The 14,837-nt window shown below is 45.5% G+C and overlaps 1 protein-coding gene across 2 annotated transcripts in view; it reads right to left on the bottom strand.

The window, feature by feature from the left end:
• PSMA4 (proteasome 20S subunit alpha 4) overlaps positions 1–14,837 on the bottom strand; it is a 162,434-nt gene that overhangs the window by 97,468 nt on the left and 50,129 nt on the right. For both annotated transcript variants that reach the window (XM_078669740.1, XM_078669746.1), the window contains exons 4-5: positions 10,582–10,744; positions 9,899–9,976 (exon numbers count right to left, since the gene is read on the bottom strand). In XM_078669740.1, the coding sequence (XP_078525866.1) occupies positions 9,899–9,976; positions 10,582–10,744 (241 nt within the window). The remainder of the gene's footprint in view (positions 1–9,898; positions 9,977–10,581; positions 10,745–14,837) is intronic.

The raw sequence follows: 14,837 nt of genomic DNA, 5'->3' as shown, positions 1-14,837 counted from the left end.
ATGAGTGGATGTGTATATATAGATGGTGGAATTATTGAATTGGTTGTTGTAACTGGTATGGGTATCTCCATTTTTTTGAAAATTTTAGTTTCTATTTTTGAATATGTGTTTCAAGGGTTACATTACAGTGAAAAGAGGTCTGTCACTCTGTCACAAGGATGGTGTTATCAGTGATGTCATGACTGATGTCACTGACCATGTCATGAGTGATGTAATATGTGACGTCATCAGCAGTGCATTGCACGCGCAAGTTATAGTGAGTCCAACTAACTATAACGTGGGAATTTCATTGGTTTTATGCGAGTAAAATTTCCAGCTAACTATAACTGGTGTCAAACCTATGGTTTTTTCAGTGAATTTCATAGGTTTTGTAAATGCTATTTCCTAACTATAACGTGTGTAAAACCTATGGTTTTTTCAGTGAATATATATATATATATATATATATATATATATATATATATATATATATATATATATATATATATATATATATATATATATATATATATATATAAATATAAAATTTCTATGGCAAAATGAAACCCCTCATTTTGTTCCTTTTCAAATTAAATGTATTAAGTGTTACCACTTTATTCCAATCAAGATGACTTCAGGTGTGCCATACTTTTGTCATAAGTAAGACTGTTAGCGTTCTAGTTGTTCTTTAGAACACTCTGGGACATTCTGTCATTGAGCTATAGTTGGGCTACATCTGGCTGATATTTGGGCTCTTTTATCTCTGGTGGCCATCTTGGGAGACTGCATATCAGATTTTTTTTTATGAAATATAAGAGGATTTGAGAAGTCACTCAAAATGTGCCCTAATTTTTCTTTCAGCACTAATCATAATTTCTATGGCAAAATGAACCCCCTCATTTTGTTCCTTTGTAAATTAAATGTTTTAAGTGTTAACACTTTATTCCAATTAAAAGGACTTCAGGTGTGCCATACTTTTGTCATAAGTAAGACTGTTAGCGCTCTAGTTGTTCTTTAGAACACTATGGGACATTCTGTCATTGGGCTATAGTTGGGCTACATCTGGCTGATATTTGGGCTACGTTTGTTTTTTTTTGTCTCTGGTGGCCATCTTTGGGCTACATTGGACTACATTTGGGCTCTAACATATATATAGCCCAATGTAGCCCAATATATATTTTTTCAAAGTTAATTTTCTCAGCAACTACTGAACAGATTTACACCATTCAAAGAAAAGCGTAATTTGCGAGCCGGACTCTACCTTTCTACCAAATTTCTTATAAATCCATTCAGCCGTTCGAGCTGTAGCCGTGTCTAAACGTCCTATGGAAAATAACATGGGGAAAACACGTTTTGGGACCCCCCTTTTATCTCAGCCCCCACTTGACTAATCCCCCCCAAACTTTCAGGGAAGGAGCGGAGCGGAGCAGGCCATCTTCTTCGAGAAATTCGCAAAGATTCGTCCACCGGCGCCAAAGTTATTCTCAATAGAATGTTGCGGATTTCCTACGGAAACTAGGTCCTAACTACTGTCATTGGGCTATAGTTGGGCTACATCTGGCTGATATTTGGGCTACATTTGGGCTCTTTTGTCTCTGGTGGCCATCTTGGGAGACTGCATATCAGAATTTTTTTAATGAAATATAAGAGGATTTGAGAAGTCACTCAAAATGTGCCCTAATTTTTCTTTCTTCAGCTCTAAATCATAATTTCTATGGCAAAATGAACCCACTCATTTTGTTCCTTTGCAAATTAAATGTTTTAAGTGTTAACACTTTATTCCAATCAAGATGACTTCAGGTGTGCCATACTTTTGTCATAAGTAAGACTGTTAGCGCTCTAGTTGGTCTTTAGAACACTATGGGACATTCTGTCATTGGGCTATAGTTGGGCTACATCTGGCTGATATTTGGGCTACATTTGTTTGTTTTTTTCTCTGGTGGCCATCTTTGGGCTACATTGGGCTACATTTGGGCTCTAACATATATATAGCCCAATGTAGCCCAATATATATTTTTTCAAAGTTAATTTTCTCAGCAACAACTGAACAGATTTACACCATTCAAAGAAAAGCGTAATCTGCGAGCCGGACTCTACCTTTCTACCAAATTTCTTATAAATCCATTCAGCCGTTCGAGCTGTAGCCGTGTCTAAACGTCCTATGGAAAATAACATGGGAAAACACGTTTTGGGACCCCCCTTTTATCTCAGCCCCCACTTGACGAATCCCCCCCAAACTTTCAGGGAAGGAGCGGAGCAGGCCATCTTCCTTGAGAAATTCGCAAAGATTTGTCCACCGGCGCCAAAGTTATTCTCAATAGAATGTTGCGGATTTCCTATGGAAACTAGGTCCTAACTATAACTACCTACTGGCGACCGCCAGTAGGTAATATATACACACACACACACACACACACACACACACACACATATATATCCACAATAGCCAAAAAGAAGAGGTCAAAGAGAGCACAATCCTAGAACACATGTACATAACCTTCTGTCATATGCATATGACAATAATAGTAGGACTCGCGAATCAATGTAAAGAACAACGGTCCATATAATCCAATGAGATCATCCGGAGTGTGATTACACAGAATATGGCAGCTCAAAGTATCAGCTCGAACTCAATGTAAAGAACAACGGTCCATATAATCCAATGAGATCATCTGGAATGTGATTACACAGAATATGGCAGCTCAAAGTATCAGCTCGAACTCCTGTAAAAGTGGACGAGTGAAATCCCACAGTTGGTCAAATGACCTCTTCTTTTTGGCTGTACATTTGTTAATCTTTTGATTGACAGTGATCCCTCTTGGTAGTGGGGGATAGTGGTCTATGTAGCACTCGGTCCTTAAAACTAAAGATTTTTTACCTTTTTCCACCATTATTGTCCAGTTTACTATCATTTGTGTATGTGCGGCTTTATCCATCCTGGATACACCACTACCGATCTCCTTATGCTATATTCACAATAGCGTTGTTTTCCAAGTTGATGAAACAACACACCATGGCCCAAACTTCTGTAAGCATGAATATTTATTATGCAATGCCACTCTGCACGTTTCAAAGCGTTCACTCCTTGCTCACTAGTAACGTGAATGCATGGACATGGCGTTTTTAATTAACCATGTGACACACCTCCATGTAGACAATGACAACAGAATTTGCATTATTAAACTAAAGCAATCTTATCCATTACACATTAGTATTTTCAAAACTTTCCTGCAAAAATACAACAAACGTTTGTTCCGTTTACAGTGTTCAAGAGATTGTTTGCAAGTGCAATGTAAAATGTCAATTCAAAGAAGCAATAAATCACAGGCACTGAAAAGGCGCCGATTTCTCGAGGAAGTCTTACTCCTGCTCTGAAGGGGAATTTATAGGCTGCCAGAAAGGAGGCCCAGATGGGGAAATTCTAAATTGTACTCGAGAACGTTATGGCCAGGATAGATCTCTTCATATTAAAAAGAAGTTGTGATGGCATAGTGTCAAATATTTACAGACTACTACACATATCCTGCACTCCTCCCCATAGGCGATGAAAGTAGGGGTGCGGCGCCCCCAATATAACCATGCTGGAATCCAGAGGATGAATAAGACAAGCGGCACTTAAACCAATCGCGAAAGCGATCCAATTGTAAAAAAAAAAAAAAAAAAAAACACCCCCTCAAGTGGTGCGCGCGCGCCACTGCGAGCATATGTCTTCAATTATCGTGGCTGTGACAGCCGCGATAATTGAAGACATATGGCCTCTGGTGCGCGTAACAGACACCAATAGGTCATGGGCAGAGCTACGCGACCGCCCATGGCCTATTGCGTGTTCTGTTTGAAAAGTACACACACGCAAAGGCCAATGAAAATGGACCTTGGAAATTCCACGCAGACCTACGAAATAACACGCAAGAGCTGCGTGGAATTTCCAGGTCCATTTTCAAACCCCCCAGAAAAGGACTCTGGCTGCGCGACACTGCTGCGCAGTGTACGCTAGGCCCGAGACCTAAAAAGGATTCAGTTGACCATCATGCAACCCAGTGGATTTTGATTTTTTGTTTTTCACCTTTTGTGAACATAGCTCGTTTTTGAATTGACAAAAACGTTATGTAGAAAACTGGTTGCGTGCATATTATAAATGCAGTTTTCACCAATGCAGTACTATGCCATCGATTGAGCCTGAAATAAAGCACATAGTCTCCCCTGTGCGTATTCAAAGATGGCCTTAGATCTCAGGCACAGATTTCACCCAAGTGGGTGGGCACCCAAAGCACAAATCTTTAACGAGTACATGCAGTACTGCCCTCGTGGGCTGGTGTTGGCAACGGCAATTCTTAGTATTGATTTAACCCCAGTTTGTAAGTATAATGCATAGTGTATCTACAGCTCTACATGCCGAGACAGATGCTTACAGGGTAAGTAACATAATCCGTTCAAGGTATGTAAGCTGTTGATACACATGCTCTGCAAAGATTGTATAGCAGTATTTTCCCAAAGCGGTGGCTAACCAGTGGTTGTTGCAGTTGTTTCAAAAAGTTTTTTTTAGCACTGCTTGTCCTACATTAGCTTTTTGAGGGCTAAGGCATATAATGTTTGGTAAATGTGTGCAGTGTAGACCATGAAGCTGCCTTAAGTATGTCAGCTCTGGGAATGTTACCTAAAAAGGCCATACATATTCCTATTTTGCGAGTAGCATATGCTCTAGGAAGTATAGTTAAAGTTGTTTTAGCTTTAACATAGCAAGTCTGAATACATTTAACAATCCACCTAGAAATACCAGATTCAGAGATAGGAATTCGTATGAGAGGCAGAGCAGATGCAACAAAAAATTGATTTGTTTGCCCTATCAATATAGTATGACAGTGCTCTTATGGCATCAAGTGTGTGTACAGCCCTTTCTGCTACTCAATCAGGTTGAGGGAAGAACACAGGTAACTCAACTGATTGGTTAATATGGAAAGCAGAAGCAATTTTTGGATTTGTAATACGAACCACTATCTTTATGAATTTGAAAGAAAGGTTCCACTAAGGTTAATGCCTGTAGCTCACCAACAGGCCTTAATGAAGTGAAATCAATCACAAAGGCAACCTTCCAAGAAATAAATTGTAACGAACAATTGTGTAATGGTTCAAAGGGTGGACCCATAAGTCTTGAAAGTACAATGTTAAGGATCCAGACACGTGCAGGTGGTACCCTGGGTGATGATATTCTTTTAAGGCCTTCCATGAAAGCCTTAATTACAGGAACTTTGAATAAGGACAAAAGTTGTCTGTTTTGCAGATATGCAGCTACTGCCGCAAGGTGTAGTCGAATAGATGTGTAAGCTAAGCCAACCCGCCGTAGATGCAAAAGATAACCAATAATATTCTGTATAGATGCATCTAACAGATCAATTGTGTTATTTTTACAATACATAACAAGCCTTTTCCACTTTGCTGCATAACATGCTCTAGCGGTAGGTTTTGTTGGCTCCTTTAAGAAGTGTCATACAATCCAGTGGTAGGTTTAGGTATCCAAACTCTAGGACCTCAGGTGCCAAGATCAGTAGGTTAAGCTCCTTGGGGTTTGGATGTCTGATTTCTCCATAGTTCGGTGAGAGAAGTTTGGAGGTGAGGTGCAGCTTTTGGTGTGTAACCACTGACAGTTCTAGTAGTGTGGTGAACCATGGTTCGCGAGCCCATTTGGAAGCCACTAGAATCAATGAGAGTGCTGTCTGCCTGAGTTTCCGAACCAGTAATGGAAGGAGAGAGACGGAAAAGCGTAAGCAAACATCCCTGACCAATTCATCCATAGGGCATTGACTTTGGATAGATGGTGTGGTAATCTGGAGGTGAAGTTTGGGCATTTTTAGTTCTCTGCTGTGGCAAAGAGGTCTATCTGTGGATACACCCAAGTATGGAAAGAGAACCCGAGTGTGAAGGTTCCATTTGTGTACTTGTTGTCGCATGCAGGTCGGAGCGTGGATACTTGGAGTAGCGCCTGAGGACAGAACTGAAATAAAGTCCGTTCCATCGGCAGAAGCCTTGATAATATGTAACGGAGTGGAAGTTAACCGGCACAGCTAGGACCGAAGGCCGCCAATGAAGTCTTCTTGTTCAAAGATGGGCAGCTTTCTATTTTTTCAACACGCAGAGAAAGATGGAGCGCGTATACAAAACAATACAGACGAGGGTACAGTGGGTTGCGCACCGAGGGGATACCGAAGTACAGTTTTAAACCAGAGTGCCGCATACCATGTCTGAACCAGATGGCGGACAGAAAACAATCCAACAATAGGGTCAATGCCTATGCGCAATATCACCAAAAGGAGGAGTCACCTTACCTCGTGGCTGGGAAAGACTTCTTCGAAGAAAAACAACTTGCAAACACCTGGACCCAACACTAGATGGCAGGAGTATGCAAAGCATGTGCATCTACAGCACACATGCCTCGAACACCCATACCCACCCAACAAATTGCCTTGCCACCTAAAAACCTGGGCCCACCCTAAAACCTAAAATTTCCCTTGCCACCCAAAATTGCATACCCACCCTTTACCATAACAAATTACATTGCCACCTAAAAACCTGCATCCACTCTTCTGAGAGAGGTGATGGCAACAAGGAAGGCTGTTTTCCATGTTAGGAATTGCAATTCACACTTGTGTAAAGGCTCAAACGGGGGTCCCATGAGTCTTGTAAGGACAATATTTCCAGCACCAAAGTCGGCAACTTTAGCCGTTAGATTACATCCTCTCCCAAGCTTTCTGCTTTTGACTCCGTCCAGACATAGTGTTCGCTCTGTGCAAGTTTTTCGCAAAGGTAAATATGAAAAATGGGACAAAAATCCTGTCATGCTGGCGCAAAGATGCTATTGTTAGACAATATTTTAAAAGCTTGCCCAAGTTACACCCGATTTGCAGCGATAAACAGATGCACGTATTAGAAAGTATTATCATCAAGGAAATTTAACTAAATAAATAATGTTTCTGTTGATTTGTACATGCAAAGCAATCTTGAGCATACAAAGCAGTCACCAACTTTGCAAGGTGCAGAACAGAGCATAGGGCTGACTCCGAGAGGGCACCATAGCAACATGGGCATGTGAATTTACCTGCAGATGAAGCGCCATTGAAAACCACGCCCCTTGCCGCCAGAGCCAATAACATGTGGGCTAAACCAGAGTCCAGCAGAGACATTCTTAAGGCCGTAGCAGATGGGATGCAGAGAAGCAATTCAATGGATCGCCCAAGCTCACACAAGCCATTGGCGTTGTTTTACCTGTGTCTGTGGACTGCCCTCTAGCAGCCTGTGGCACACCTCTCTTCCTGCTGGAGGGACCTGCTTCAGCGCTTCCAACTTGTGCAGGAGCATTTTCTCTCGTTCCGTACCCAGGCTTCCGTTGACAACAGACACACTCTTCAAACAAGAAACAGTGGGGAACTCGCACTTCCGTGCCTTCCTTATAGCAAGAGGTGGACACCCGGAGCGAGAGAGGAAGGTGGCAAGGCAGAGTAGCGGTGCGAGACGAGGAATGAAGCATTGCTGCAAGCCATTGTGAATCCAAAAGCACGCATGCAGCCCTGAAAATAAAACAAGCTGTCGCCACTGCACAAAGGCAGCCGCTTGTTTATATTTGCATCACGCTTTCACTTTACAATAGCTGCCGCCTCACCCCACAACTGCTGTGTGGGGCGGGAGCTATTGTAAAGTGAAAGTCCAATGCAAATATAAACACGCGGCCAACCTTGCCAAAATAATGCCACCGACTAATGAAGGAGAATAACGCCGCAAGTAAAAGATTCAGTCCTGATGGGCGATCACATAAGGAGACCGGGCGGTAACAAGGAGGGGATAAGAAGCCTCATTATCAATTGCAAGTCCACATTCACCCTGGGCGAGGACGCCTGCCAATGAGAAATATGGGCGGGGCTTCAACACCACTTCTAAAACATACCCTACTACAATATGCCTCGCAAAGCCAGCACCGCATGCGATGCAATGCTAGGCAAGACCTAAAATAAGATCGACACTTGCTGATTACAGTGCTACGCATGAATGAAAAAAAGTGCCAGAAGGCACTACACAACACACCATATTATTTTTCCTGTTTCAAGCCTCGAACGAGCATCTAATTTTTTTAAATAAAAATAAATATTTTTGATTAAGTTTAAAATTAAAAGAACACGTCTACTAGCTCGATGGCGGAAAGATGGCTGGTCACTATTAAACGCAAATCAGTGAAAAAAGGACAATTGGCCTGCCCCAGGAAGGTGGCGGTCCCCAAAGCCAAGAACGGCATTACCATTCATGCTTTCACGCTGAAAGTAGCTGTAAAGGGAATCTGTGATAAAGGCATACTCTCAAAAAACATTGTTGTAAAGCCATTGTTGTTGTAATGTCTTCGTTGTAAAGGCATCTTGTTGTTTAGCCTTCATTGTAAAGGTGGTTTCCAGTCTCAGGGGATTCTGCATTTTCGCCCTACTGGCAGCACCTAACCACGTGAGGGCACTAAGGAAGTGGGTCAAGATATTGAGCATGGCCTCCTTGTGCAGACATGACAAAGAGGAGCTCCAATATCAAGCCAATCATCTGCTTAATATATCTAAACACTGGGGGCTGCGAGCTTGGCAGAAAGGGATGTCTCACCATCAACTGAATCTTCAGCAGTAAATACCATGGTAAGAACTGGATCATAGGGGCCACTGTAAGTAAAGTGGATTGCAAAAGGAATAGGAATGGAGAAGTGTGGCTCAGTGGTTAGAGCGGCAGACCCTGATGCAGAGGTCTAGCCCGGGACCAGGGTTCAATTCCCCGCCTCGGCGGGTCTTGGGCTCAAAAATTCCACGGACCTGATAATTCTCTCCTCGGTGCCTATTCCAATCATGGAGTCCCACTCTGCAACTCTGGGCAATAGCTTGCTTAATCTCCACAACGGCCCCCACAACGCTAAGGATGCCTGGCCTCCACCTTGGGGGTGCCCAGGAGCGGACAGGATGGGTTCCACAGCGGTATTCGTACAAGCGCCTTGAGACCCTTGCGGGTGAGTAGTGCGCTATACAAGTATCAATTTACATTTACATTTACCTTAACCCAAGGTAATCCATGCCCAAGGTAGGCATGGACTACCGTGGGTTAAGGAGTTTTGCTACACTGGCTTAGAAAATGTAGCACTGGAGGACAAATTCTAAAACCTCGTATCATTCCATGACTGTTACTGTTTGTAAGGCGGACTGCTGTTGTAAAGAGTCAGCATGGTGACTAAAACTCTGGTTTAAAAAAAAAAAACATAAAACGTCTAATGACAGTAAGTTAAAGAACAACTTTTTTTCTGCTAAGCAATCAAGAATTTTTTTTTGTTTGTGTTAAAGGATCTTTGCTCCACTGAAGTTAAATGAACTGCACTGCACTGCAATCTAGGACACTGGAGAAGCTAACTGCCTAAAACGGACATTGCAAAATTTCACTCTATTGAACACAATAACATTCTGGCTCCGGGACTTGTCTCCATAATTATCTTGCAGAGAAATGATTCCAGTGCTTTACTACACAGAATATAAATTAAACAGAGGTGCATCAGTGGTTGAGAGATGTGACAGACGGGATTCTCTTCACCTCTGAAACAATTATATGGTCCAAGTTCTACATGCAACTCTTTTTATTGTACAATCAACCAAATAGTCTGAAATCGTCAAAAGGAGAGAAGTCAGCCATTAACTTTGTACCACTGCAGTGTTTAAAGCAACACATCATACTTTGCATTTCTTCAAAAAAAAGCTCCTTAACTGGGTTTTATCACAGAGATTCTCGTAGAGGTATAGTTTAGGTCAAATGCTGCTAGCCACAATACCTTTTTTTAGGTTTTCAATTTTGCATGAAATAGTTTATAAGCTACAACCCAGACAGAACTTATAGCATTACAAATAGTAGAATCGATATATACCTTTGAGCGATCAATCTTAGTTCGTTTGTGAGAACATTGGCATCAGAGGTTATGCCTGCAACACTGCATGCCATATCACTGCAAGAAAAAGTCAGTCAGTATCAATTTAGCCATACTAAGAAGGGACAATTCAGCATGGTAAACAGTCAATACACTTCAACAAATCCACAGCACAATAGGAAATAGAGCAAGAAAAAATACTAACAAAGCAATCCCTCAATGTTTATTTTTTACTCTGAATTGCATAGATAGGCAAGTGACTTGCCACGAATATTCCCTACTGGCAAGTTCATGGAATCAAAATAATGAGTTTTGGAAAAATTACAAACTAGTCTACATCCTAGAGTTCTGTAGGGTTTCTCCTAGGACTGGTCAAATCAAGCTAATGATGCCTTAACTATGCACAATGGGATATTTCTCTCAATCACTAGAGTGAGGCCTAGTATGTGGAAGAGTTGAGGAAGCAATATCTAGGTGTGCTGACAGCCCTCTAGGCCACAAAGGAACAAAGTTACTGCTAGTCGAGTCCCACAGACTCTTACGGACACCAAAGGGGAGTGCTTAAACATAGACTGTAGCAAAACAATTCTGTATAAAGAACAGTCACAACGGAACAAAGAGTATTAGTGTTAAGGCAGGAACTGTGCAAAGATTGGCAGTTGGATAGATTCCAAATGACTTACTTATTAAGCTTGTATATTTTTTCTGAAAAGAATACTTCATCAAGAAGCTTATGAATGTTGCGTCTCTCTGCAGCTAGAAGAACGCCATCATTTGCTAATATCCCAAGACACGTTCCAGCATGTCCAATAGCTTCCATGGCATATTCCACCTGATACAAGCGACCTACAGTGGAAAAAAAAGTTCGCACAGTTACTTACACTGGTAGTCCACCGTCATAATATTCAAGAGTAAGTAGGTTGAGTGACATTCCAGATACCAATGCCAAAGGCTCAACAATCATTGGATGAATCTCAGGTATGCAACTCTACATCACTAATAGGTACCCTGACCCGCTGCCTTGTCCCAGGAGTGTTTTTTTGGATTTTCTCTATATCCTCTGTGAGGAGTATAAACAGAGTAATACCCTCTACTGTGTATACTTGGGTGGTGTTTGGAGAGTTTTCTTAATGTTTCTAGAGAATGGCCAACCATCACCTTAACGTGTGTATTCCAATGTCTTTTGACGCTAAGAACAGCTGAGAAACTCTTTGCCCAAAGCCTTTAAATTGGAGACAAGGGTTCAAAAGTGCTTTAGTTTTCCTGAACAAAGCTTGAACATCTTCGCAAGTCTCATACACTAGTTTCGTTTTTAGTAACATTGGCAGGAAGAAAATGGTTGAAGAACAGATTGGTTTGGTACGGATATAATCATCTGCTTGCAGAGGAGGGGTCTTAGTCTTGCTCGGAGTAAAGTAAAGCCTCTCTGAAAACTAAACCATTTAATTGCATACAGACGTTATTAGGCAAGTAATGACGAATGTTGCCATCAGGATGACAGGTACGTTTCTTTATTAAGTACACGAGATAGGTTTTAGTCTCGCCACGCAGGGCATCTGTCACGAAGCACTTAGACATTCTATATGAGCTTCAATTGGATCATTTCCAATAGTGACGAACGCTGGGAGGGAAAGGAAAAGGGACCAAAGATTGGTGGTTGTGTGTGTGTGTGTGTGTGTGTGTGTGTGTGTGTGGGGGGTGTTTGTGTGTGTGTGGGGGGTGTTTGTGTGTGGGGGGGGTTGTGTGTGGGGGGGGTTGTGTGTGGGGGGGTTGTGTGTGGGGGGTGGTGTGTGGGGGGGGTTGTGTGTGTGTGTGGGGGGAGTGTGTGTGTGGGGGGTGTGTGTGGGGGTGTGTGTGGGGGTGTGTGTGGGGGTGTGTGTGGGGGTGTGTGTGGGGGTGTGTGTGGGGGTGTGTGGGGGTGTGTGTGGGGGTGTGTGGGGGTGTGTGTGGGGGGGTGTGTGGGGGTGCGTGTGGGGTTGTGTGTGTGTGGGGTTGTGTGTGTGGGGTTGTGTGTGTGGGGTTGTGTGTGTGGGGTTGTGTGTGTGGGGTTGTGTGTGTGGGGTTGTGTGTGTGGGGTTGTGTGTGTGTGGGGTTGTGTGTGTGTGGGGTTGTGTGTGTGTGGGGTTGTGTGTGTGTGGGGTTGTGTGTGTGTGGGGTTGTGTGTGTGTGGGGTTGTGTGTGTGTGGGGTTGTGTGTGTGTGGGGTTGTGTGTGTGTGGGGTTGTGTGTGTGTGGGGTTGTGTGTGTGTGGGGTTGTGTGTGTGTGGGGTTGTGTGTGGGGTTGTGTGTGTGTGGGGTTGTGTGTGTGGGGGGTTGTGTGTGTGGGGGGTTGTGTGTGTGTGGGGTTGTGTGTGTGGGGGGTTGTGTGTGTGTGGGGTTGTGTGTGTGTGGGGTTGTGTGTGTGTGTGTGGGGTTGTGTGTGTGTGTGGGGGGTTGTGTGTGTGTGTGGGGGGTTGTGTGTGTGTGTGTGGGGTTGTGTGTGTGTGGGGGGTTGTGTGTGTGTGTGTGTGTGTGTGGGGGGTGGTTGTGTGTGTGGGGTGGTTGTGTGTGTGGGGTGGTTGTGTGTGTGGGGTGGTTGTGTGTGTGGGGTGGTTGTGTGTGTGGGGTGGTTGTGTGTGTGGGGGGTTGTGTGTGTGGGGGGGTTGTGTGTGTGGGGGGGTTGTGTGTGTGTGTGGGGTGTGTGTGTGGGGTGGTTGTGTGTGTGGGGTGGTTGTGTGTGGGGTGGTTGTGTGTGTGGGGTGGTTGTGTGTGTGGGGTGGTTGTGTGTGGGGTGGTTGTGTGTGGGGTGGTTGTGTGTGTGGGGTGGTTGTGTGTGTGGGGTGGTTGTGTGTGTGGGGGGGTTGTGTGTGGGGGGGGGTGTGTGTGTGGGGGGGGTTTGTGTGTGGGGGGGTTTGTGTGTGGGGGGGGTGTGTGTGGGGGGGGTTGTGTGTGGGGGGGGTTGTGTGTGGGGGGTTGTGTGTGGGGGGTTGTGTGTGGGGGGTTGTGTGTGGGGGGTTGTGTGTGTGGGGGTTGTGTGGGGGGTTGTGTGTGGGGGGTTGTGTGTGGGGGGTTGTGTGTGGGGGTTGTGTGTGGGGGGTTGTGTGTGGGGGGGTTGTGTGTGGGGGTTGTGTGTGGGGGGTGTGTGTGGGGGGTGTGTGTGTGTGTGGGGGGTGGGTGTGTGTGGGGGGTGGGTGTGTGTGGGGGGTGGGTGTGTGTGGGGGGTGGGTGTGTGTGGGGGTGGGTGTGTGTGGGGGGTGGGTGTGTGTGTGGGGGGTGGGTGTGTGTGTGGGGGGTGGGGGTGTGTGTGGGGGGTGGGGGTGTGTGTGGGGGGTGGGGGGGGTGGGTGTGTGTGGGGGGGGTGTGGGGGGGTGTGGGGTGTGTGTGTGGGGGGTGGGGTGTGTGTGTGGGGGTTGTGTGTGGGGGTGTGGGGTGTGTGTGGGGGTGTGGGGTGTGTGTGTGTGTGGGGGTGGGGGTGTGGGGTGTGTGTGTGTGTGTGGGGGTGGGGGTGGGGGCGGTGTGTGTGTGGGGGGTGTGTGTGTGGGGGGTGGGGGTGTGTGGGGGTGTGTGTGGGGGGTGGGGGTGTGTGGGGGTGTGTGTGTGGTGGGGTGTGGGGGTGGTTGTGTGCGTGGGGGGTTGTGTGTGTGGGTGTGTGTGTGTGTGGGGGGGGTGTGGGGGGTGTGTGGGGGTGTGTGCGGGGGTGTGTGCGGGGGTGTGTGCGGGGGTGTGTGGGGGGGTGTGTGGGGGTGTGTGGGGGGTGTGGGGGGGGTGGGGGTGGGGGTGGGGGGGTGGGTGTGTGTGTGTGGGGGGGGTGTGGGGGTGGGTGTGAGGAGGTTTGTGTGTGTGTGTGTGTGTGTGTGTGTGTGTGGGGGGAGGGAGGTTTGGGGTGTGTGGGGAGGTTTGGGGTGTGTGTGTGGGGGGGAGGGAGGGAGGTTTGGGGGGTGTGTGTGCGTGTGTGTGTGTGTGTCCCCCGAACCCATCATAGGTGGTTCGGGCTCGCTCGCTGCGCTTCCTCGCCTTACCGTGTCCCTGAAATTTGTTTCACAAAAAGGTGCGTCACCAACATGAAAAGTTTGGAAAGCTGTGGTGTATGGTGTTGCATCTGGGGGTAAATGTAGTGTGTTAGCACCTGTCATTACTCTCGCTGGCATATTATGTTGTCCTTGGCTGCTATGCAACTGCATTTCCGTCATACGTGCTTTATTAAACCTATTTGGGGTTTAGGCTTTTTGAATATACAACAACCTTTCTTGGATCATAGTTTGTGTATGTACCATATCGTTTTGCCTCCCATTTGCTACCCAATTGCTGTTGTAGGAGTAGGAATACAATGGGGCAGTGAGGGGTGCGAACACTGGGCCGGAATCAGCAATTCTGGGGAGATCATTTGGACAGCTACTAGGCCCATTATACTGAGCGTTCTTAGTGCTGCAATGCGACATAGTAGCCTGGTGCTGCTGAGCAGGCTGGGTACTCATGTGGCATTGCTGGCTCCTCTGACCCTCCTGGTTTGGGTGTACAATGCTTGCAAGCTTTTCTTTCTAATTTTTCTATGCTCGCTACCAGCCTGGATAAATTTTGCATCAGGGGGTTCAATAAGCTTGATCTAACCTCATTCATTTTTGCCCAAAACTCTTTGCTGTCGTCAGTCTGCAGGGGGGTTGAGATACTGGGGAGACTCTTTGGCAGTAGTTAAGGTGTCAATCGCTAGGCAGTTACCTTCCTCCTCAGCCTCCCTCATTATGCCTCTGCGCCCTCTTTTTGATGTAGGATATAATTGCTTGTTAGATCTCTGCCAAGGGATTACCCCCATGGGTGATTTTGCTTTTTTGACCTCTGGTAAGTACTTTGGCTCTAGTGGCTTTAGCATGAAGTCCGGAGATTCAGAATAACGCTAACTAATAAAATACCTCATAGTTAAAGCAGAAGTGTCGATGAGATTCCAACAGGGAATGGAGATGTTG

Source organism: Lissotriton helveticus, chromosome 1_2 (genome assembly GCF_964261635.1).
Source record: "Lissotriton helveticus chromosome 1_2, aLisHel1.1, whole genome shotgun sequence".
NCBI lineage: Eukaryota > Metazoa > Chordata > Amphibia > Caudata > Salamandridae > Lissotriton > Lissotriton helveticus.
This window is presented reverse-complemented; position numbering and strand designations above follow the sequence as displayed.